The sequence below is a fragment of the Urocitellus parryii genome, chromosome 16 (assembly GCF_045843805.1).
Source record: "Urocitellus parryii isolate mUroPar1 chromosome 16, mUroPar1.hap1, whole genome shotgun sequence".
In the NCBI taxonomy this organism is placed as follows: Eukaryota; Metazoa; Chordata; class Mammalia; order Rodentia; family Sciuridae; genus Urocitellus; species Urocitellus parryii.
In genome coordinates, this window is record NC_135546.1 from 20,016,840 (window position 1) to 20,042,452 (window position 25,613).

At 46.8% G+C, this 25,613-nt stretch overlaps 1 protein-coding gene across 4 annotated transcripts in view; it reads right to left on the minus strand.

Moving 5' to 3' along the window:
* Kbtbd12 (kelch repeat and BTB domain containing 12) overlaps positions 1-10,934 on the minus strand; it is a 28,776-nt gene extending 17,842 nt beyond the window's left edge. For 2 of the 4 annotated variants that reach the window (XM_026410934.2, XM_077793457.1), the window contains exons 1-4: positions 10,800-10,934; positions 6,893-7,017; positions 6,607-6,770; positions 1,445-2,626 (exon numbers count right to left, since the gene is read on the minus strand). In XM_026410934.2, the coding sequence (XP_026266719.2) occupies positions 1,445-2,626; positions 6,607-6,674 (1,250 nt within the window). In that variant the 5' untranslated portion in view covers positions 6,675-6,770; positions 6,893-7,017; positions 10,800-10,934. The remainder of the gene's footprint in view (positions 1-1,444; positions 2,627-6,606; positions 6,771-6,892; positions 7,018-10,799) is intronic. The other 2 variants (XM_077793458.1, XM_026410932.2) reach the window with 2 other exon arrangements.
* Positions 10,935-25,613: the final 14,679 nt, after the last annotated feature.

Consider the following 25,613-nt stretch of genomic DNA (forward strand, 5'->3'; position numbering starts at 1 on the left):
AGGGGGGAAACCTGTCTTGGGTTCAATTTCTAATAAAAAATGACATGAAAAAATCATGGTTTTCAGGCCGAGAATCTGAAAATATCCATCTCAGGATTTCTAACAGGCTGCCTGATGTAGGACACGGAGAATTTTAAGGACTGCAGTTCTAACAGGCTTCCAACTGGGTCAAAGGATGGCATAAAAGCTCATCTGAGGACGTGGCCGGGCACTGGGCACACAGTCTAGCCCCCTAGGTGCAGTGACTTCTTCCGTGAATCGTCAGATTGATCTAAGAAGAGTCACAGGGGACAGGGGCTTGGGGTCTCTCGGGGCCTTCTAGAGACCTGACATCCATCAGTCACCGAGCATGAGCGCTTGAGTCCGCCCCTTGTCTCACGCAGGGTGACGTCTCATTTTCCCAGTCGTGATCTGAGCAGGACAAAGTACTTCGGGCCACTGTGGATAAAATAAGTGAAATCCAAAGTCTCAGAAAACCCAGGAAGATCACCTGGAATCCAAACACCACACACGCACCGCCCAGGACAACCCGGAACCGAGAACCCGGGTCCCTCGTGAACAAGAAGAACTGGGGAAGTGGGTTCTGCACCGAGGGCAGTTCTCAGCGACACCCGCAGTCAGGCCTGGAAGGTTCTCTGAGGAGCTGTTTCCGGGCGACTCCCACATTTCCCATCAGGAACATTCTGCCTGGGGCTGGGCAGGCCACTTGGAAGGTGTGTGCCTGGCTTTCACCAGGGACAGCAGGGATGGTCGAACCCCTGTCGATCTGGGCAGGAAACCAAAGTCCCGAGCATCCCAGGGTGACATGTTCAGCACTGTGTGGGTGTTTGGAACAGGAAGGGGACCCGGGTGTCTGTGGGGCTCTGTGATGAAGCCCAACGGGGCGAAGACCCACGTAGAGCTGGAAGGTGGCTGTGGTGTTTTGAGACACTGAGAAAACAGGCTCGGAACAGAATGGATCCTATGAAGGTTGGACAGCACTTGTTTGTTGAGTGACTTACTGATCACATTTTTGTTTCAACGTTGAAAACTGAAAACAGGAAGGAAAAAATGTCTAGCTACAAATACAAGCTTTTCCCCCCATTTTTTTTTGGGGGGGTACTAGGGATTGAACTCAGGAGGGACCTTCGACCCCTGAGCCCCATCCCCAACCCTAGTTTCTATTTTATTTAGAGACAGGGTCTCACTGAGTCGCTCAGGGCCTTGCTAAGTGGCTGAGGCTGGCCTCCACCTGGCGATCCTCCTGCCTCAGCCTCCCAAGCTGCTGGGGTGACTGGTGTGGGCCACTGCATGGTGCCTTTTATACAAATTTTTCTGGGGGACTTTCAGGGTCACTTGACAGGCTCCATGGGACTTAAGAAGTGACCACTCTTGGCCGTACTCCCTTCTCCTGTTGCTAAGCTCCAAGCAAACCCCCCCCCCCAGCCTGTGGCTGGGTACAAACCTGTAGATCTCCACGTTCTTGCTCCTTTGTCTCGAGAGCCTGGAGGCCGTGGCCTCCCCGGCCACGATCACGGTGTTGTCGGCCAGGACCACGCCAGCGCACACGGTCCCCAGACCCTCCCCGTATTTGGGAGACGAGATGAAGTAGGTCTTCCTGGCCACGGGGTCGTAGCAGAAGCTGGCGTCCCCGTAGTTCCTGTGTCGCGAGCGGATGCCCGAGGGGTCGTTGCCGATGCAGAGCAGGAGGCTGGTGGTCTCCATGCCGTAGCGCAGGTGCGGGGCGCGCTGGGGGGGCGCGCGGAGGGCCTTGAAGGCGCCCTGCAGCAGGTCGATGCAGCCGGCGTCGCTGAGCAGCAGGGTGTTCCTGCGCAGGGCCTCCCTCAGGAAGGCCGGGGCCACCAGCTCCAGGCGCACCTGCTGCAGGAGCTGGGCCAGGTGCGGGGCGCGCGCCTCCTGGTCGCGGGCGACCCAGCGCAGCACCAGGTCCAGGACGCCCTCCTCCCGGGTCACGTTGAGCTCGTCCGACTGCACCAGGGCCAGGAGGTGGTGCAGGTCCACCTCCAGGATCTCCTCGTGGAGGCTGACCTCGGCGAAGTGCTGGTGCAGGAACCTCCTGGAGCGATCGAGCAGGTCCTCGGCGCCCATGAGCTTGGCGAAGCGGTAGATGCCCACGCAGTTGGCGGCGTCCATGTGCTCGGCCAGGAACCGCTGGCAGACGTCGAAGAGCTCGTCCACCTGCAGGAAGCGGGCCGCCGTGGCCACCGCCTGCACGGTGGCGGGGCTGAGGTCCAGGGCCGCGCTGTACATGTAGGACAGCACCGCGGCCACGCCCTGGGCCGGGACGTCGTGCAGCGCCACCTCCCGCTGCGCGCACTCCAGCAGCCCGCAAGAGAACATGGCCTTGAAGTAGGGGCTGAAGGCCGCCAGGACCACACGGTGGCAGGGGAAGCGCTCCTCCTCCGCCACCAGCACCACGTCCACCATCTCGGCCGAGTCGCGCATGCTCCTCAGCCGGTTCAGCAAGGTCAGGCTGTGCCGCTGCCGGTCCTTGTCCTCGGTCTTGTGCTCCATGACACTCTCCCAGGTTCTAAGGGTCCTTTGACTTCGGCTTCGATGCCTGAGGAGCTGTTGGCATTTCGGGGTACCCCCGGAGCCGACAGAGACGCCACGCCACAAGGGATTCCTGACGGGAAGGAAAGAGATGGTTTTTGTCTGATAAGGTTCTATATAGTCAATGGAATATTACGGAGCCATGAAGAAGGATGGAATGATGGCATCTGCAGGTCAATGGATGGAACCAGAGACGATCATGCTGAGTAAATAAGCCAGTCCCCAAAACTAAAGGATGAGTGTCCTCTGAGATATGCAGATGCTCACACACAATGGGGGTGAAGGAGAATAGCAGTTCATGGACCAGACAGCTCCTCTCTCCCCACCCCCACCCTCATATAACTCCATCACACCTTGGGCCTCAGGTGAAAATTTTAGATAGTGTTTCAGAGACAAGTACGATTTAGACAAGAACTGACACTCTGGTACATTCGGCATCATTCAAAGTCTCATATGGGAACACATGACCTGGGACACCCCACAGCAGGTCCAACCACAGGAGTGGGATCCCAATTAGAATAAGTTAGATTCCACGAATGAACAATATGTTAAAACACACTCTAAGGCTGGGTGTGGTCAGGCACATCTGTCATCCCAGAGGCTCAGGAGGCTGAGGCAGGAGGATCACAAGTTGGAGGCCAGCCTCAGCCACTTAGCGAGGCCCTGAGCAACTCAGGGAGACCCTGTCTCTAAATAAAATCCAAAAATAGGGCTGGGGATGGGGCTCAGGGGTTAAAGGCCCCTGGGTTCAATCTCAGGTACTAAAAACAAACAAAAAAGCCCCAAATCATTCTATTGTCCTGTATATCTAAGAAGGACAAATTAAAAAGTTAACGTTAAAAAGTTCTCTGGGGGCTGGGGATGTGGCTCCGTGGTAGCACAACGGCCTGGCATGCATGAGGCACCGTGGTCAATCCTCAGTACCACGTAGAAACAAAATAAAGACAGGTGTCCACTGAAAATTAAAAAATAAATATCTTTCAAAAAGTTCTCTGTAGTTGAAATAGGCAGCATTAGTGCTGCTGGGTATTTATGAGCAAATGTTCTCTGCAAACAGCGCAGCCCAGGACAAGCACTTGTGCATCTGAGAATCTGCTGGGTGTGTGAGGGCCCATCGGGAACGGCCACCCCATCCTTGGAAGCAGCGGAGATGGATCTAGGACCGGGAGTCCCCCGTCAGCGTGGACCAGGCAGGAGGAGCAGTCTGCAATTCCACTTTTAGTTCCCAAATCTGGTGACCTGCAGGCGGAGGGTGCAGGGCCCTCCGTTAACACGCCTTCTGAGTCCTTCCTCCAAAAATCCACCACTAATGAAGGGTCATCAGGTCATGCCAAAGGCCTGGGGGGCACACTCTGGGGGTGGAATGATTGGGGGGGAAGGCCACTAAAATTCTGCTCCAACTTGGATACGGGACAAATAATTCCACGCTGTGGGGGAGATCAAGATCGCTTCTAGTGGGTTTTAGAAAGCGCAGGTCAATGTCTGCTCATCTGCAAATTCATGGCCTTTGAAACTCCCGACTCAGTCCCCCTGAATTCAGAGGCTGGAGAGGAGCTCTGCGTCTGTCTTCCCCCCTGGCTCACCTTCTCTTTGTTCCCCCTCCACAGTGGGGAGACCGAATCCCTTCCCACTTGAAAAAGCACCAGTCTCATTAGCAGTCTCTTGGTGCTGTCACCCTCACCTTCCCTGGAGGCAACGGAATGGGGCTTCCAGGAAGGTAATCAGCTGCTTGGATCTAAGGAAGGATGCCCCAGAGTTAGGAACTTGGAATCCAGGTGGATCTCCAATCCCTGTCCTTTTCTAGTTCCTTGGCTGTCCAAGGTGCACGCAGCAGGAGTCAATGTGGCTGGGAGAAGTCAGTCCTGGGATTTAAGGAAGGAGAGGGGATGCACACCTGCAATGCCAGCAAGCTCAGGAGGCTGAGGCAGGAGGATCGCCAGGTGGAGGCCAGCCTCAGCAACTGTGAGGCCCTCACAACTCAGGGAGACCCTGTCTCGAAACAAAATCCAAAATAGGGCTGGGGAGGGGGCTCATTGATACAGTGACCCTGAGTTCAATTGCCCAGAACCTCCCCCCACTAAAAAATAAAGAGCAGTGATCATTTCTAAGTTTCTGTAACTCCATAAAGGATTAGGACTCTCATGAGAAATGATGTTTTCTGTTTTGTTTTGTTTTTTTGGTACCAGGGATTGAACCCAGGAATTCTTAACCCCCTGAGCCCTATCTGTAGCCCTATTTTGCATTTTGTTTAGAGACAGGCTCTCCCTGAGTTGCTTAGGGCCTCGCTGTTGCTGAGGCTGCCTTTGAACTCGCGATCCTCCTGCCTCAGCCTCCCAAGCCACTGGGATGACAGGCACCCCTAGGCCTGGATAGCAAGACTCCTCATTATAAAGAACAGCAAGCCCAACTCAAACCAGTCAACAGCACAGCTCCAAACTAAAAATGCAGCTTCAAGGCCTCTATTTCCAACTCGACTGTGGCTCAGTGGTCCAGTGCCCCTGAGTTCAATCCCCTGTTATGCCCCCATCCCATAGAGAGAGTCCCTTCTGGTATACCATGTGCAGAAATACTAGCGAAGGTTGCCTGAGGTCACTGTAGTGACATGCAGTATCCCTGCTGTGACGGTCTTATGTTTTATGAGAACCATAGAAACCTCTTATCTTTGATTCTCTGTGATAAAAAGCCACGTCCCCCGGCCTGGGAACTGGCTGCCACCCTTTGACCCAGTTCTCTCTGCACACTTCACCACTTCCTCTAGCACAAAGGTTAGAAAACTGGGGCCCGACGGTAAGGATCTTGGTCTTGGTGGGCCACAGGGCCTCGGCCCCCACCATGGACTCCGACTTAGTAAAATGCACATGAAGGCTCTTGGCCAGGAACCCCACTTCCATCCGTCTTCGTCTTCTGTTTTCAGGGGCCTGGGGTGTTATTCTTTGGGTTTTTAAAAGTCATTTAAAATGATGACATCCCCCCCCGCGCTACACAGTGACAAGTGGCAGGCTGCCACCGCTGCTTGGAGGTTATAAATACAGCCATTCTCCAGACTGTGAGTAAGAGCGGCCCCTGTCCGGTGACTCATCTCCAGTTCTCCTCTGAAACCCAGCTGAGGAGCTCGGCGGTGCTGTGAAAAGATCATCTGGTTGTCCCCAGATTCCCCAAACGTAAGTCAATTTCTCGAAGAGATCCTGCCCTGGGAGGGAGCAAGTTGGTTTCAAACACTGGCTTCAGCAGACATCGACCACAAAGCCGAAATAACTGTTGCAACACGCTCAAGAAATTGTTATGGATGAACTTTTTCACTGGGCATCTGCTTATTAAGTATCTGAATCTCCCAACTGTTTCTCTCTCTCTCTCTCTCTCTCTCTCTTTTTAAACCAGGGATGGAACCCAGGGGCCATAACCCACTGAGCCCCGTCCCCAGCCCTTTGTCTATTTGATTTAGAGACAGGGTCTCGCTGAATTGCTTAGGGCCTTGCTAAGTGGTTGAGGCTGGCCTCCAACTCGACATCCTCCTGCCTCAGCCTCCTGAGCCACTGGGATGACAGGCGTGTGTCATTGTGCCCCGTCCAACTGCCTTTTATAAAAGGCTTCCTGAAAGCTACTCGAATTGCTATGGATTTACAGATCAAATGAATTTACAGATAGAAATCCTGAGGAATGTCTGCGGAGTTAAATTAGTCACCATTAACACCTCAAAAACATCTCAGCCTTGTTTCCTGTATATCTACATGGACCATATCACCGTGGCAGATGGGAGACTCGACATGAAAAAGTTCTGGGTATGAACTCCAAATGAGCTGCCTGTTTGCTGTAAATAAAAAAGAATTTTTTAAAAGCCTTTCTAAACCCTCTTCCTTCATCTGTACAATGGGGGTGTTCAGATTAGTCTTGGCATCCAAGCACCCAACAAAGGGACATTCCTGGCCATTAGAATGAGGGAGATTAGTGTGGCTCATGGTCAGGCACGTGAATGTGGGCTGGGGCTACTGAGGTCTGGGTTTGAGACCCTGCTCATGCCACTTAGAGTATTTTGTTTCTTATAATTGTTCTCACCTGGAATTTCTTTTGAAGAGTCTATAGGAAAGCTTGGAGAGCCAGGTACCATGGTGCATGGCTGTCATCCCAGAGGCTTGGGAGGCTGAGGCAGGAGGATCATGAGTTGGAGGCCAGCCTCAGCCACTTAGCAAGGCCCTCAGCAATTCAGGGAGACCCTGACTCTAAATAAAATACAAAATAGGGCTGGGGACGGGGCTCAGTGGTCGAAGGCCCCTGGGTTCAATCCACGGTACCCCCCAAAAAAAGGAATAGTTTGGAGAACTGAATAAGGTCATGCACGTACCATACGCCATTTGCTCAGTAGGGCTGGGGCCGTAGCTCAGAGGTAGAGCGCTCTCCTAGCACGTGTGAGGCACTGAGTTCCATCCTCAGCACCACATAAATATAAGATATTGTGTCCACCTATAACTAGAAAATACATATTAACAAAAATTTGCTTGGTAAAACCTGCACAAACCCTTTTCAAATCATAAGAATATTTGGGCACACGTACCAAGCGCTGCGGATAAAGACACAGCTCCTACACAGAGAGCTGACAGCGACTTTTTTTCCCATAATGAGGGCAGACGAGCGCATTCTCCTTTATCAGCAAAAGAAAATTGTAGAAATGTTCCCAGGGATATCAATGGGAAGTCATTCTCTGTTCCAATTTCTAGAGGACGGAGCTGGTGCCTTCACAATAATAGTATCCATAATAATGGAGGAAAAATGAGTAGCAGAGATAAATACAAACCACAGAATAAAGCGTGATGGCTTCGCCAGTCCAAAATGCAGCTACACCCAGGGCCATTCTATTGCGTTCTGAGAAACGGGCCGCTGTAAATTTTAATGTGGGGCAAAAAAAAAAAAAAAAAAAAAAAAAAATGGCAATTTCCTTATACCACAAATGTTTTGCTTTCATAGTGTCTGATTTTATCATCTTTGCATTATCTTTACAGTTGCTGCTTTTTTTTTTTTTCCTAAACACACGGCCAAGTCCTCTTTTCCATGAAAATTCCCCCATGTTTGGCTGAAGATAAAACTAGTTTAAATTCATAGCAGCAAGAATGTGCGGATAACCTAAATAGCCAGTAACAGGACAGATTACAGTATTTCCATCAAAAGAATTCTGCACAATAGGAAAAAAACAGACGAGATCAACGGGCGGCCGGGGGGATCTCATCCACATGGGGGTCTGACGCAGACTGGACAAGACATTGTATGTCCATGAACAAGTCTGACACAGAACAGGATGACACAGGATAACAGTCAATTTTGACAAAATAAACTATTGGTGAAGGCGGTAAAGGGTAGGTAGGAGCCTTTTGTATTTTTCTTGGGACTTTTCTGCAAGTTTGGAATCATATCAAAATTAAAGTCAAAAAAAGCTGTGTTTTAAGAATTCATATAGCGAGAGTGGAATGTGAATGAAGAATAATAATTATTATTTTTCCCCCTTTGGGACCAGGGATTGAACCCAGAGATGCTTAACCACTAAGCCACCTCCTCAGCACTCTCCTTTTTTATAAAATATTTTTTACTTGTAGATGGACTTTTATTTATTTATATGTGATGCTGAGAATCAGACCAAGGGCTTCACATGTTAGGCAAGTGTTCTACCACTGAGCCACAACCCCAGCCCTTTTTAAAATTTTTATTTAGAGACAGAATCTCATTGAGTGGCTTCGGGTCTCACTAAGTTGCTGAGGCTGGCCTCCAACTTGTGATCCTCCTGCCTCAGCCTCCTGATCTTCTGGGATCATAGGTGTGCACCATCGTGCCCGGCTTGATGAGGCCCTAAGCAACTCAGCAAGACCCTGTCTCTAAATAAAATACAAAAAAGGGTTTGGGATGTGGCTCAGTGGTTGAGTGCCTCTGGGTTCAATCCCCAGTACCAAAAGAGAGAGAAAGAAAAATCATGTTATGTGCATGTGATAAATAGGATACAGGAAACTTCACCTTTATGCATAGAGAACCAATCAAATAGAAATTAAGATAAAAGCAAAAGGAATTAACAGATAAGCAAAAAAAAAAAAAAGAATATAGGGAGAAGAATGAGAGAGGGGAGGAAGGACAGGAGGGAAAGGGGGAATTCTAAACTGAAATCAGATTCCATGTATGTACGAGTTTGTTGGAATGAACCCAACTACTGTGTATAACATGAAGCTCTAATAAAAAAAATCCTATGGAAAGGAAAATTGAGAAACTTGGAGTTTCCTATTTTAAATATATACCACAGTGTTAGTGCTTTTAATAAACAGATGAAGCACTGCTATCTTTTAGAATTATGCACAGGAAGGATAAAAACCTATCCACCCTCACCGGCCTCCAAATGATAGTATTTTTATTTTAAAAATGTTGCAAAACATAATTTATTGGTGCACGGCCTCCCTCACCTTTTAATGAGAAGCTTGTGGAGGGTAAAGGACTATGTCTTGATCACTTTCTTATCCTTAACGGCTCTGTGATGCTACCTAGCCATTAAGAGTTACTCAATATGTTTCGTTCGATCAAATTAATGCTATGTTGAGCATCAATCAGGTTGCAGGTTTATGATGACCTGTTGCAAAGGCCTAAGTGCGTGTCAGCAAACCACTATCATGAAGATTTCTCTCTACATAGAAAAGTCCTGCTTGCTGGGTGCGGTGGCACACACCTATAATCCCAGTAGCCCAGGAGGCTGAGGCAGGAGGATTGCAAGTTGGAGGCCAGCCTCAGCCACTTAGTGAAGCCTGGAGCAACTTAGCAAGAACCTGTCTAAAAATAAAAAATAAAAAAAATTTAAAAAGTGGGCTGGAGATGTGAGTCAGTGGCTAAGAGCCCCTGGGTTCAATCCCTGGTACCAAAAAAATAAAAATAAAAATTAAGTCATGCTTAGTGATCCAAGGTGCTATCCTTTTGCCCAAGTCAAATAAATCATCCAGAATTATTAACTTGATTCCTTTGCCTATAGCTTGATGCCTTATGACAGGTACATTATACTCCTACTCTCAAAATTAATTCTCTAAAATAAATTCATCGTCTGCTCTTTGAGATTTGGATCTCACTTTCAGGGAACAGCTTTTCCTTATTCTAGGGACCACAAACTGGCTGCTAACCAGCACGTGCGCATGCGTACACACGTGTGTCTAAGTGAGTTGTCAACACACAAAGTTGAAGCATTCCAGCACCTACTGAAAAAAAAACAAAAACAAAAGATCATCCAACTATGAGCCCTTCATTCCCAAGTGACAACAGTATGCAAGCACCCCAAAGCCAGCTGCTGCCTCGCAGATGGACTCTCTATTCTCCAACTGCCCAGTTCCTAGCATCCCACCCTGAGTGTGTCCTATGATCACTGCATTTCTGGCCCCTGGACCATTTTGATTATTTTATAGCCACTTGTTTGGAACCCCTCATTGACACCCTAAGTGCCCCATATCCTGCCTTATCAGCTTGTGCCCAATCCCACACTTGCAGGCCTTGGTAGAAACTGACTCTTGCACCACCCAAAATGTCCTTTGGAGCCTCCCACTAAGGTAGAGGGTTAAAAAATTAAAATAAAAATAAAAATAAAAAAGACTTGATTCACTTAATAGCCATGATCCATCCCCCACACGATGCACAGGGACCAATAGGACAAGTTTCCCCTTTTTCTTTGATGGGTCCACAGTGTTTTGCAATCTCGCAGCGCTTGCTACTTTGCAAAAGGGCTTTACTATGCATCATCGCTCATTAGTTCCCCTTAAGAATCATGCGGGGAAAATGCGGGGCAATTATTTTCCTGGCTTTAGAGTGAAGAGAGTTGCCCTGGGAGACATTCCACGTTGATTGAATTTAAACGAACCATTCATTTTTATTTTTTTATTTTTTTTTTCCCCAGCGCCAGGCACTCTGCTCGCTTCTAGAACGACTGCAAGGACAGGAGGACAGCAGGACAGGAGGACACAAGTCAGACCCCAGGACACGTCCCACCCCTAAGTGGGGGGCTGCAAAACGACCCCCGTAGATTAAGAGGCGGCTCCCCAGCCGGGCGGCCGTGACCTCCAGGAGGCAGCCCATGCCCAGCCGAGGCCTGATGCCAGGAGCTGGCCCCAGGGCGACCCAAGGGCGGTGGCCTTCCAGCAGCGGGGACCCTGCCAAGTGCAAGGGCGCCCGGCTCCCGGCCCTGCTCGAGCGCACCCTGGGCTTGTCCACGGGGCCCGCATTTCCCAAGCTCTGCCCCTACTTACGAGCTGCTGCCCTGCCAGGGGCCGCCCGTGGTGCCACCGCCGCGACCTGGCCTGGACGTCGCCGGACGCTCCGAGCCGGGCGTGCACCGGGCGGGACGGCGTGAGGGGCCGCACTGCCCAATAAGGGCCTGCGTGGGCCCAGAGATATAAATAGACGGTCCTGGAAGGCGGCGTGAGGGCCAGCGGGAGGGAGGGAGGGCGGGAGGGTGCTGGCCGCCACTCTCGGAAGACAGGTGTGGATGGGGCCCCAGGCCACGTGCTTCCGCGGCGCGGCACGTTCTGCGCTTGCGCAGTGCCTTCCCGCGCGGATGCCTCGCACCAATCCGGGCCGGCGGGCTGCTCTGCGCTTGCGCGGTGCCCTTCCCGCGCTGATTCCTCACACCCACAGTCCCGCGTGCTGCTCTGAGCTTGCGCAGTGCCTTCCCGCTCTGATTCTGCGCAACAATCTAGTTCCGTGGGCTGCTCTGCGCTTGCTCAGTGCCTTCTCCTGTGGAGTCCTTGCACCCAGACCCATGTGCTGCTCTGTGCTTCGGCAGTGCCTTTCCGCTCTGATTCTGCGCACCCAGACCCACGTGCTGCTCTGCGCTTGCGCACTGCCTTCCCGCTCTGATTCCGCGCAACCCTCCAGCCCCGCAGGCCGCTCTGCGCTTGCTCAGAGCCTTCTCGCGTGGATTCCTCACATCCAGGCCCACGGGCTGCTCTGCGCTTGCGTCAGGCCTCCCCTCAGTATTTCCTCTCACCAGCCTCGTCCTGTGGGCCTTTCTGTGCTTCCACAGTGGCTTCCCGCGCTGCTTCTTCGCCCCCAGGCCCACGTGCTGCTCTTCGCTGGCGCAGATGCCTTCCCGCTCTGATTCCGCCTCAACCATCCGGTCCCACAGGCTGCTCTGCGCTTGCGCAGTGCCTTCCCGCGCTCATTTCCTCGCACCCAGTCGCACGGGCTGCTCTGCGCTTGCCCAGTGCCTTCCCGCGCTCATTTCCTCGCGCCAACCCAGTCCCGTGGGCCAGTCTGCGCCTGCGCACGCCTCCACACACGCCCCTCACGGAGCACTCTGCGCCTGCGCACGGTCTTCCCGCGCTTTTGGGGTGTGCCATGGTGGACTCCGGTTCAGGCCTGAGCTGGGTGGCCTTTTAAGGTAACAGATCTTTTATTTGATCTTTTAAAGTTGCAAAACGACAAAAAAAAAAAAAAAAGAAAATGATTGGTTGACCTTAGTGAGCATGGCCCAGGTGCGCGTGGCCCGATGACACTTAGGAGCGCGAAGTGCCCGATGTGCCATCGATATCATCTTTAGCGTCCTGTGTCCCAAAGATGGCACGATCCGTCCCCCTTCTGCTCGGTGTCGGTTTGGTGTTGCTTTGGTCTGTGCATTTCTTGGTGGTGGCTGTCCCCCCCACCCCCAGTCTGGGCCATCCACATGGGGGTCTGGCCTGGACTCTCCCAGGAGTGGATGGAGGGTGACCTCCATGTCCACTAGAGGCCCAAAGCATCTGGGGTACCCAATCATGGCCTGGAAGCTCCCAAACTCTAGGCCAGCATAAACCTGTTGTCTCTCTAAGTTCCTGATCTCAGGCGTTTCGTCATAGGAGCGTGAAACGGACCCACCAAGCAGCCATCGATCGCCAGGATCCATTTCCAGAATTTCTCCACCACCCCCAATCAGAAGCTTAGTACTCCTTAAAAAAATGACTCTCACATCGATGAAAAACATTTTAGAGGGAATCCCAGCAGCTCCGGAGGCTGAGGCAGGAGGATCGCAAGGTGGAGGCCAGCCTCAGCCACTTAGTGAGGCCCTCAGCAATTTATCAAGAGCCTTCCTCTGAGTAAAAAAAAAAAAAAAAAAAAAAAAAAAAAATTTAAAAAGGGCTGGGGATGGGACTCTGTGGTGAAGCACCCCCTGTTTGGATTCCAGGATGTTTTTATTCTCCGCAATAAGGAAATCCTCAAATCCTGGGTGGATAAATATTCAGCTCCTATTTCAGGAAGGATCCAGGTGGTTTCTGATCCTATATGCAGTGATCTTATGTGATCTAATGGCGTAGGTTCAGGTAGCTCGGCCTCCTCTCTCTTAATTGACATAAGAAGCCAGCAGGAAATGAATTTTCTGTTTCGTAACTGGCTGGACAGGAGCATTGCGAAACTCTTAAGGTGTGACTCCTGGGTGTCACTGACCCAGGTCCCTTCTCTGTTCCTGGCTCCACCTTTCCCTTCAAGGATTGCCCCTGTCCACCTGCTTCAGGATGGGCTCACATTGCTCCAGCCAGGGGAAAGAGCTCTTCCCCTGGGTATGATTTCTGCTCAGGTATCCTTGGGCCAAACTGAAGTCACATTGCCACATCGAGCTGCAGGGCTGTGACTTGGGAAATGCAGTTTAATCCTCTGTGGCCAATATATATATATATTTTATTATTCAGAAGAAGGGAGAATGATTTCGTGATATATCCCATCTAGCATCCTGTGTGGTGTGCACTCTCTAGAAATCCAGCAACCCATGAACGTTCGTTTTCTGAAGTCTTACACCTCTTCTTTGTAACCTTCTGGTTTAGTTTTTTTTTTTTTTTAGGGGGGGGGTGAGTACCAGGGATTGAACCCAGGGGCCCTCAGCCCCTTTTTCTATTTTATTTAGAGACAGGGTCTCGCTGAGTTGCTCAGGGCCTTGCTAAGTGGCTGAGGCTGGCCTCCACCTTTCGATCCTCCTGCCTCAGCCTCCTGAACCACCAGGATGACAGGCGTGGGCCACTGCGCCCAGCCAATCCTCCCTCTCTTCTGCATTCAAATATGAAAACCTTTTATTAGTCTTAGAAAAACTATTCCAAAAGTCTTTCTTCTTTTGCTTCTCTTCCCTGACAATTTATTCTCATCTTTCCTCTTCCACGTCAAGTTTAAAATGTGTGACCTGGGCTGGTGGGTGGTCATTTCCTTACTACTCCTGACCTTTTTGCGTCTGTGCTTACCGCTGTGCTAAAATCACTCTGGGGGTGGGGTCCCAAGTGGCCCAGTTAAAACCCATGGCCTTTTCTTAGGCTCAGGAAACTTGGTTACTACCTTCTTCTTGGGACTGTAATATTCTCTCTCCCCGGACCATGATTTCATGTCATAGAGCTTTGGCCTGGGTGATGGAAGAGGCTTATTCTGTCCTCAAATAAAATGGGACCTGAAAAAAAATCTGGGAATGAAACACAATCTTTAAACTTTTTTTTTTTAAACGGCAAGATAAATAGTGTAATTGGTAAAAAAAAAAAAAAAAAAAAATTCATCTCATTCAAGGTATATACAGTTGAAAGGGTACCCCAGATCCCCCAAGCTCCCAGGCTCCCATCTCCAGAGGGATTACCCTCCGTTTCTTACATTTCCTTCTACAAATAGTGTGTGAAGTTGGTCCTTAGAGGTCACCAGGATCCTTTGTAGGGGACCCAAGGTGTCAAGACGGGAGGATCAACCAGAATGATGTTTGCAGGCCTGAGGTCAAGTGTTGGAACAGAGGCCCCGTGAGCAAAGAGACATTTTGAAAGCAGAAATAAGGCAACCCACAGACTGAGATATGAGAGATACAAGAGGATAAAAAGTCAAAGACAACCGGATCTTCAACCAGGACAACTGAGCAAACTGAAGGGATCGGTGATATAAATGGAGTCACCCAGTGGAGGAGACTACGCAGCCCTTCTTGAATATTGAGACACTTTGTGGGAGTTGAAAGTGATTTCCGATGGAGGGAGAGGGGGTCAGAGGTCTGTGATTTACTAGGTGACTTTGAGCACAACTCTGAGGCCTTAGCTCCTTCAACAGAGTTTTATTGAGCACCTATTACCTGCCGTCTGAGGTCTATGATTTACTAGGTGACTTTGAGCACAACTCTGGGGCGTTGCCGCCTTCAACAAAGTTTTATTGAGCACCTATTACCTGCCAGGCACTGTTCCAGGTCCTCATGATACAGCAAAAATATATATATATAAAAAAATCCGACCTTCTGGAACTTGGTGGGAGAGGTCCCCCATAAGGAAGATTAGAATACATTCCCAAGCAGTGATAAGGCTCTGAAGAAGAAAACAGGTGAAGGGGACAGAAAGAGACACGATAGGGTGATATCACGGAGGGAGGCTGAGGCAGGAGGATCGCCAGGTGGAGGCCGGCCTCCACAAAAGTGAGGCCCTAAGCAACTCAGGGAGACCCTGTCTCTCAATAAAATATAAAATAGGGCTGGGGATGAGGCTCAGGGGTCAAGCGTCCCTTGGTTCGATCCCCGGTACCCCCAAAAAGAAAGAAAAAAAAATTTCTTGCTGAGGGATGTGACCTGAAGACTATGCAGGTGTTTCAAGGGTGTGCCCACGGACTGTCTCTAAGGCCACTTGCAACCTGTGGCCTGGGACTCTCTTGGTGAAGAAATTTCCCGGTAACTCCAGGATAAGGATCTGGGGCACAGGTGTGAGGTCCAGGAGATTTGTAGATACGGAGAATAGAGGCCCTGAAATCAGAGAGAAAAGCATGTTCAAGAGAGACGCTCAGAGGAACCGGAAAAGAGCCAACAGGGGGATTTTTGAAAGCTGCAGGAAGAAGAGGTCCAGGAGAGAAGGAGGGAGATAAAAATACACCTTCTATAGCCTGAAAAGAGCAGAAAGAGAGATTCACGGTTGCAGAGACACAGCAAGCAGCAAGTGGTCATGCAGGTCACACTACCAGATGACCCAGAGAGGTCCCGGACTGCAACCGTGAGCCAGGATGTGACTACATAGTCACTTTGAAGAAGCCTTAACCTCCTTTTTAAAAATTTTATTTTTTAATTTGGGGTACCAGGGATTGAATTCAGGGGCGCTTGACCCCTGAGCCCCATCCCCAGCCGTATTTCAGATTTTATTTAGAGACAGGGTCTCCCTGAGTTGCTTAGTGCCTTGCTTTTGATGAGGCTGGCCTCCCACTCGCGATCCTCCTGCCTCAGCCTCCCGATGACAGGCGTGTGCGGCCTCAGCCTCTTTTACCTACTTACGTTTGTTTTATCAGCACAAGATAAACCCCTGCCATAAAACATATCACACATGAAGGGACCCAAGGCCAGGAGCATGCTGCAGGTAGAAACACCAGCTGTCATGACAAGGGGCTGCAGAGAAGTGGATTCTGACTGTAAGAAAGTGTGAAGTTGAAAATAAAGTGGGGCTTTGAGGACCCCTTGGGCTGATCCCAAGGGACGCTGTGAAGCATTTCTCCAAGTCTGGAGCCTCTGTCTGGCCTCTGGAAGAACAGGAAGGGTGGAAGTCCCTCCAGTGGGTTGTGCAAATTAGCCACAATTAGATTTGCAGCTCTGCAAATCACCGGCTCCCAGACCCAATCAAGACGGCGGCAAAGAAGCCACAGGCGACCGGCTCGGGAAGGAACCTCAGCTGCCCTCTGCTGTCCCCCAGGACCTGCTGAGCCACCCGCAGGTGCCAGGCAGTGTGAGGGGTCACGTGGGTGTGCGCTGGCCCACGGCCTCCTGCAGGGGCTCAGATTTCCTCCCCAGGCAGCCAGGAGGCGGCTGGGGCTGGTGACACTGGGACAGCAAGTGACAGGATGGCACCGTAGCCCCTGCTGGAGCTGGCCGAGGACAGCCACCGCCATCTGCCAGGCCAACAGCCCATCAGCCTTATTTATCTTATAGATCACATACCATGTAAATATGTGCATATATTTACATATCATTATATGCCATGCATGTGCAACAGAGATGCTTTTATGTTATATTGATATATTTTACAATATGTACAACACGAACATAGCTATGGTTTTATATATTAGTTAATATTATGTTATTTTATAATATATAGATATATATGTTACGTTAATATATATTATCCTATATATAAGTATGTGCATATATTTACATATCATTATATGCCATGCATATGCAACAGAAATGCTTTTATGTTAATATATTTTACAATATATACAACATGAACGTAGCTATAGTTTTATATACAGTTAATATTATGCTACTTTATAATATGTAAATATATGTGTATATGTTATGTTGATATATTATCCTATAATATAAATATGCGCATACGTTTACATATCATTATATGCCGTGCATATTCAACAGAAATGAGTTTATGTTATATTAATATATTTTACAATATATACAACATGAACATATCTATAGTTTTATATATAGTTAATATTATATGTTACTTTATAACAAATATATGTATGTTATGTTAATATATATTATCCTATATATCATATAAATATGTGCATACATTTACATATCATTATATGCCATGCATATATGACAGAAATGCTTTTATGTTATATTAATGTATTTCACAGTATGTACAACATGAACATATCTGTAGTTTTATATATCAGTTAATATTATATGTTACTTTATAATATGTAAATATATGTGTATATGTTATGTTAATATATATTATCCTATAATATAAATATGCACATACGTTTACATATCATTATATGCCGTGCATATTCAACAGAAATGCGTTTGTTATATTGATATATTTTACAATATATACAACATGAACATAGCTATAGTTTTATATATGAGTTAACATTATAATATATACTTTATAGTATATAAATACTATATATAAACACTACATATACTATATAATATATAAATACCATATATAAAATATGTAAATAAGTATACTTTATAATATATAAATATGTGTGTATATATTTTATATATGTTAATATATATTATTGCATATATAATATAAATAGTGGATATGTTTGTATATTATATGAACCTATTATATAGCAAACATGTAAATATTTATATATTAATATCATATACTATTTTGTGATATATGAGTACATGTGTTCACTTATATATTATATATATTTATATATATTATATATAAGTTTATATTATATATTGTTACATTACATATTATATTACACTACATATTATGTTACATATAATGTATAATGTAAATCATATAATATATAAGTGTACATTTATGAATTATTTTAATACTATGTATTAGTATGTGTATATTTCATATGTTATATTAATATTATGTATATATATCTTACAATAGAGTGTAAATATAAGTGTACATTTAACAATCATTATTGCTATATATTACTATGGGTATATTTATGTTATATTAATATTGTATATGTTATCTTACAATATAGTGCAAATATATGTGTACATTTAACATAAATATTATATATTATGCATATATAATGTAAATATATGTGTACATCTATGCATTATATTAATATATATTATATATAGTATATAAAAGGGGGGCGGGGGGGTGAGGGGCACAGTGGCCCACACCTGTCCTCCCAGTGGCTTGGGAGGCTGAGGCAGGAGGATCGCGAGTTTGAGGCCAACCTCAGATACTTAGCGAGGCCCTAAGCAAATGAGACCCTGTCTCAAAAGTAAGTAAAATAAGAAAGAAAATAAACAGGGCTGGGGACGGGGCTCAGTGGTTAAGCGCCCCTGGGTTCAGTCCCTGGCACAAAAAAATAAATGTTTTGTTCTTTTTTCTTTCTTTCTTTCTTTCTTTCATTTATTTATTTTTTGGTTAATTCAGTGAACACCTTTCCTCAAGGTTCTTGCCATCTGTATTCTTTGGTAACATTCCTTGTTCAGCGCCTTTGATTTTCCTCTCATAGATTTGCTTTATACTGGGCCTTCCCTGGATGGGCTCCAGGACCCCAGTTGGGTACCAAGGTCCCCGGATGCCCCCAGCCCTTATGTAAACTGGTGAAGAATTGGGGCTGGGCTGGGGATCCATGGCAGAGAGCCCCGGAAGGGCCTGTGAGAGGCCCTGGGCTCCATCCTCAGCCTCTTTTTCTATTTTATTTAGAGACAGGGTCTCCCTGAGCTGCTGAGGGCCTCGCTAAGTGGCTGAGGCTGGCCTCCACCTTGCGATCCTCCTGCCTCAGCCTCCTGAGCCGCTGGGATGACGGGTGTGGGCCTCTGTGCCCGACTGGAGTGTTTTGATATGACATCTTAACTTTTCACTTTTCTTAGAATTTAAATGGGTTTTTAAAACCCATACATAAGAACATAATAATTGCACACATACAGGAGGCACCATATGATATTTTGACACGCATCTACATTGTATAATATTTAAATCAGGGTAAATGTTTCATCTCGGCAAACACTTATCATCTCTCTCTCTCTCATAACAAATTTGCCTATTCTGTCCATCTGTGCTCTCTTTTTTTTCCTATTATGCAGTTTCCCCCCCATCTTCGTTAACAGTATAGTTTAATGACTGTCACTTTATTTAATATTTTTCAACACATGCTAAGAAGTTTCTTGTCTTTCTCAAAAATTTCTTGGCTATCTTCATATGTCTGTGTTTTTTTTTTTTTCTATTTCAGTTTTAGAAACATTTCCTCTCACTTTCTAAGAAAAAATCATTTGGTAAATTTCGTCTTGAATTACAAAATAACAACACCATCAACTTGAATTCTACCAATACCCTAAAACAGTCGGTGAGCAAACGATAATTTTGCGATAATGTACATTCCATCCATCATCCAGTCTCTCTCTCTCTCTCTCTCTCTCTCTCTCTCTCTCTCTCTCTCTCTGGTGCTGATGATTGAACCCAGGGGTGCTTAATCAGGAGCCCCCGTCCCCAGCCCTTTTTATATTTTATTTAGAGACAGGGTCTCGCTGAGTGGCTGAGGCTGGCCTCCAATTTGCAATCCTCCTGCCTCAGCCTCCAGACTCACTGGGATTAGAGGTGTGTGGGCCTGAGCCCAGTTCTTTCTGTTTTGTTTTCTCACTGGTGAATGAATAACTCGTAAAAGGGTTAGTGGTGTCCCCTCCCTCCATCCTCCCCTCTCTTGGGCAAGGCCTCCCTGTACCTGGGTGGACAAGGGCGCGGCCTGTGTGTTTTATTGTTGTGGCTGGTCTGTAGGTTCTGCTTCACACGTTGGGGTGTGGTGTGAGAAATATCCTTGTTCTTTAAATGAGCTCTTTCCCACCACCTGATTGCTTTACCTGCCCCACCACAAGGCAGGTGCATTTCACTGAGGAGCCCTGTAGCAGGCACAGCCATGTGAGAAAACAGCTAGACGTGGACTTTTGAAGGTCACTAAGCTCTCCATGTTTCGGTCAGCTTTACGTTACTGTTACAAAATGCCTGAGAACATCGACTTAAAAAAGCAAAAAGGTTTAGTTGGGCGCACACTTGTGGAGGTTTCCGCCTGTGGTGGGTTCTCCCCACGGCCAGGTACAAAAGAAAAAGGAGAGAAGGAGGGGTACCAGTGTCCTCTTCAAAGTCACCGTCCTTGACCACAAGACTGACAACTAGGCCTCACCCCTTCAATTTTCTGCACACCCACCCCCTGGTGTTGGCTGGGTGTTGTGGCCCACGCCTGTCATCCCAGCGGCTTGGGAGGCTGAGGCAGGAGGATCTCAAGTTGGAGGCCAGCCTCAGCAACATTTCAAGGCCCTAAGCAACTCAGCGAGACCCTGTCTCTCAATAAAATACGAAATTGAGCTGGGGATGGGGCTCAGGGGTTGAGCGCCCCAGAGTTCAATCCCCACTCCATGTGGCCACAGTATCCAAGAGACCACCAGATGCAAGAGAGAGAGAGCGAGCTCATGCCAAAAAGAGTTCAAAGGAATGTTCTAGAAACCAGAGCCAAAGACATGGTTCTCTGCAGAGCTCCAACCCTTGGCCTGGTGAGCTCGGGGCCACTCCCCGAGTTCTGTCAAAGACCCAGTGTGGCAAGACACAGTGACATAACTATGGATTTTAAAAAAATAGCCTCATGGGACTTGGTTGGGGCTCAGGAAGTGTTTTCTCTGGGGTCATTTCTGGCTTATTTAGTGGCTGTCACCTCCCCTCTCCCTCCTGCCTGGGACTCTTTCAATCCCTTCAATGTGCTTTGAGCATAAAGAGGTGACCAGCCACCGGTGGGGGGGTGGGAGGCCATTGAGGGCCCCGATGGTGTCTTGGAACCCGACGGGGTAGGTGACAGGATGATTCATGACCTGGCTGGCCACTGGACACTGATCCGAGTTTCCCAACTCGAGTTCCCTGGGCTGATAGGAACCCCCACCCCGGTCCTCAGGCCCAGAAAGTTCTCAGGGTAACCGGGGCCAAGTTGGCTTAGGCAGTGTGGCCCCGCTCAGTCCCCCCTGAGAGTGGGACAATGTGCATTTGCATATTAAAAGTCCCCAGGCCCTGGGTCAGCGCAGAGTCCAGCTTTGATTCTCCTGAGTAATTAAGCAAGTTGAGGAGCGCCAGGGGACACATTTCTTTGGAGACGGGCAAGTTCCCCTGCACACCCAGTTTGGAAGGGGTTCCCCCCCACCCCAGGGATTGAATAGAAGAATTTTTACCTCCTCCTTAGCCCCCAGCCACCCCAGGACAGTGTGGGTCCCTACTGGATCCCCAGAGCTCGGTTTGATTTGATTTTATTTTTTTAAATGAGATGCAATCCAAATCGAATGCGGGTGGATTTGCTTCTTGGTGCCAAATGGCATTGGTGCACTTAGAAATGCATTAGGTGGGAGAGAGGGCTGGCCTTTTATCTCCCAGGGACCCTTTGTCCCTCACCAGAAAAGCAACGTTCAAAAATGCAATAGAGTGATTCATTTTCATCAAACAGTGCGGAGGGGACCCCTGAGCGGCAGCTCTGTGCTAACTGCAAAAATAAAATAAAATAAAATAAAATAAATAAAATGAAATATAAAATAAAAATTAAAAAAATAAAATGAAAATAAACAAAACATAAAATAAAATAATAAAATAAATAAAATATAAGATAAAATGATAAAATAAATAAAATAAAAATAAATAAAATATAAAATAAAATTTAAAAAAATGTAAAATAAAATAAATAAAATAAAAATAAATAAAATATAAAATAAAATTTAAAAAAATGTAAAATAAAATAAATAAAATTAAATTAAATAAAACAAAATAAAATTAAAATAAAAAATAAAATAAAATAATAAAATAAATTAAATATAAAATAAAATTAAATAAAATATAAAATAAAATTTTAAAAAAATGTAAAATAAAATAAAATAAAAATGAATAAAATATAAAATAAAATTAAAATAAATAAAATATAAAATAATAAAATAAATTAAATATAAAATAAAATTAAATAAAACATAAAATAAAATGAAATAAAAATACATAAAGTAAAATATAAAATAAAAAAAATTTTAAAAAAATAAATTAAACATAAAATAAAATAAATATAATAAAATAAAAATAAATAAAACATAAAATAAAATATAAAATAAAATAAAAATAAATAAAACATAAAATAAAATAAATATAAAATATAAAATAAATAAAATAAATTAAAATAAATAAAATATAAAATAAAATAATAAAATAAATAAAATAAAAATACATAAAATAAAATTTAAAATAAATAAAATAAAAATACATAAAATAAAATTTAAAATAATAAAATAAATAAAAAATTGGCCGTCTGGGTGTGGTAAGGAAAAAAAAGAAAACTTGGAACACACAAGAAAACCATGCATATAATTCACATTGGCTCCTGGCCACTCCGTGGGCACTTTTCTATGATCCGCAGTGGGTGGTTGTGGGAGGGCAAAGAGCCAATTGGAGCCTGGGAAGGCAGTATCTCAACCAACAAGTAGGTCACCCTTTCACTGAAGCTAGGGACAGCAGCAGGCACGCGCTCAACCCCAACAAATATCCCTTCACAGAAATACTACCCTGGGACAGACCCCATCACAGCTGAGTTGCTTGGACCGGCACAGGGGGCTCAGGCCTGTCATCCCAGCAGCTCCGGAGGCTGAGGCAGGAGGATCGCAAGGTGGAGGCCAGCCTCACCAAAATCAAGGCACCAAGCCACTCAGGGAGACCTTGTCTCTAAATTAGACAACAACAACAACAAAAAAATGTATCTGTAGCTCAGTGGTGGAGAGCTGACCTAGCATGTACGAGGCACTGGGTTTGATCCTCAGCACCACATAAAAATAAAATTAAAAAAAAAAAAAAAGGTATTAAAAATGTATTCTCTGGGGACTGGGGTGGTGGCTCCGTGGTAGCACACTCTCCTAGCATGGGTGAGGCACTCGGTTCGATTCTCTGCACCACATAAATAAATAAAATAACAGTCCATCAACAACTAAAAGATATATTTTTTTAGAAAAAAAATGTGTCATGTGAAACCTCACAATGATCTCAATCTATGCCTGGTTCTAAATCTAATGAAAATTCAAGGAGCGGGGGTGGGAGAAACATTGACATGTTTTTTTTCTTCCTGGAAAGCAGCAGATGCCATTCCCATCTAAAAAGCCTGCTTCTTTCTTGCTGTGTGACCGCAGGAACATCATTCATTTAGATCACCTGGCCTGGGTTTCTTTACTTGAAAGCAAATGATTTCTCAGAATTGAGTCCCGCTGTTTTAGAAGAAGGTCATCCTCTAAGGATTTCATGTATTTGCCTCCTACATTTCTGGGAGCTCTGTGCCAAGGATGGTAGGAAGGGCCAGGCACAGTGGAGCTCACCTGTCATTCCAGGGGCTTGGGAGGCTGAGGCAGGAGGATGGCAAGGTGGAGGCCAGCCTCAGCCACTTAGCAAGGCCCTGAGCCACTCAGCGAGACCCTGACTCTCAATAAAACACAAAATAGGACTGGGGACGGGGCTCCATGGTGGAGGGCCCCTGGGTTCAATTCCTGGGTACCCCCCACCCCAAATGGTAGGAAGTATTTTTTTTCCCTAGGTCAAGGCCAAAGTTCAGATCACAGGAAACAGCCTGCCCTGTCACCACCCTGTCTTGGACACACTATTATTTTAAAGCCTAAACTTAATTTTAAGTTTTATATCAGATGCTCCAAGGCGTCTGGGACATTCCACCAAAGCCTTGGGTTAAAGGTCAGCCTGTGGCACTCCAGGGAGGTGGGTGGAGAGGTTGTGGGCGGGGCCTCAAGGGAGGAAGTTAGGTCATGGGGGCCCCCAGCTCTTCCTCTGTCTTTGCTTTCCTGTTGCCCTCAAATGAACAAACCTTGGCTAGGTGCTCCCCACGATGGCACACTGGGCCACCACCACCACAGGGCCCAAAGCCACAAGGCCAAGAGATCACAGACAGAATCCCCTGAAACCAAGAACTGAAAGGAACCTTTCTTCTTTTTAAGTTGAGGACCTCGGGTGTTTTATCATAGTCACGGAAACTCTGAGTTAGTCACATGATGGCCACGTTTGCCATCGTTTCCTGGAACGAACATGCCCATGTGAAGAAGGAGTTGGCACCTTTCTTACGTCAACAGAACAATTTGCTCAAACCTGTAGATTCACAAACCTTTTCACTTCGACACGTCATCGTCGTGGGTCCCCGTGGCTCTTCTAGCACCCGTAATGACACAAATCGCAAGTTTCATTCCATTTCATAAATTCTTTTTTTTTGGAAGGGGGAGGTACTGGGCCACTCTACTACTCAGCTACATCCCCAACCCTTAAAAAGAAAAAAAAATATGTATATATTTTTTTTAATTTTTAAATTTCGAGACATGATCTCACTAAATTGCAGAGGCCAGCCTCAAACTTGCCATCCTCGTCCCCTCAGCCTCCTGAGTAGCTGGGATTACAGGCATGCATTTCATAGATAATTTCTGACCAATCTTAAATTCTAATCTTTTTTAGGGGGGGCGGGTGAGTGGGTACTGGGGATTTAACCGGTTTTAACACTGAGCCCCATCTCTAGCCCTTTTTGGTTTTTTATTTAGAGACAGGGTCTCCCTGATTTGCTTAGGGCCTTGCTAAGTGGCTGAGGCTGGCCTCCAATTTGAGATCCTCCTGACTCGGCCTCCCAAGCTGCTGGGATGATAGGCGTGGGCCACGGAACCCCGCTGCCACAGGTTTTTAATATCAACATCCTTCTTTCTGAGGAATGAGCCCACCCTTTTCCTGGTAGGGTTGACATGTTTTTGTCTCATAATCACGTCCCTCCAAAAGATTCATGATTTCATGTTTGTTTAGGATCTTAGAAATAGCCTAGTGGGTGGTGGCGCACACCTGTCATCCCAGCGGCTCGGGAGGCTGAGGCAGGAGGATCGCAAGGTGGAGGCCAGCCTCAGCCATTTAGTGTGGCCCTGAGCCACTCAGCGAGACCCTGTCTCTAAATCAATTACAAAATGGGGCTGGGGATGGGGCTCAGGGGTTGAGGACCCCTGAATTCCATCCCCAGGACCCCCCCCCCTCTAAAAAAAATATTTTAAAAAAATCTCAGAAATGTTGCCAGGAAGGCTAAGATTTTGACTGATAAAGATTCTGGCCTGAGGTCCCTCTCAGAAGATGTTGGTGCCAGGACAACACGAGGAGACATAAATAGAAGAATGGAAATGTTCAGCTCGGTTTTTGACACAAAGACAATTCTCCTTTAGCAATTATGGGGCTATAAAAAGAACGAGCCCCGGATCCATCTTCTCCACACATTCCCTGAGCAACTCTAGGCTCGAGGACAAATGGCAGTAGAGACCGAGTACCCAGCCGCCTGGAATTCCTCCACCCAGTCCCTGACTTGACCCTCTTTCAACCCGACCAGGAAAAGGGTGGGCTCATTCCCGTGGCCCACGCCTGTCATCCCAGCGGCTCGGGAGGCCGAGGCAGGAGGATCGCAAGTTGGAGGCCAGCCTCAGCCACTTAGCGAGGCCCTGAACAACTCAGCGAGACCCTGTCTCTCAATAAGAGCTGAATGCGTGTTCCTGGCAGCCGGGAAATTGGCCAGGCCAGAGCATAAAAATGGGAATCATCCAGGGTGACCTCAAAGCCCAGAATTCTCCCCCTTGGAAGGAGAGAGACCTCATCAGGTTGGGCCTTTGCACATGCTGTTGACTTGCATCAAAGAAAATT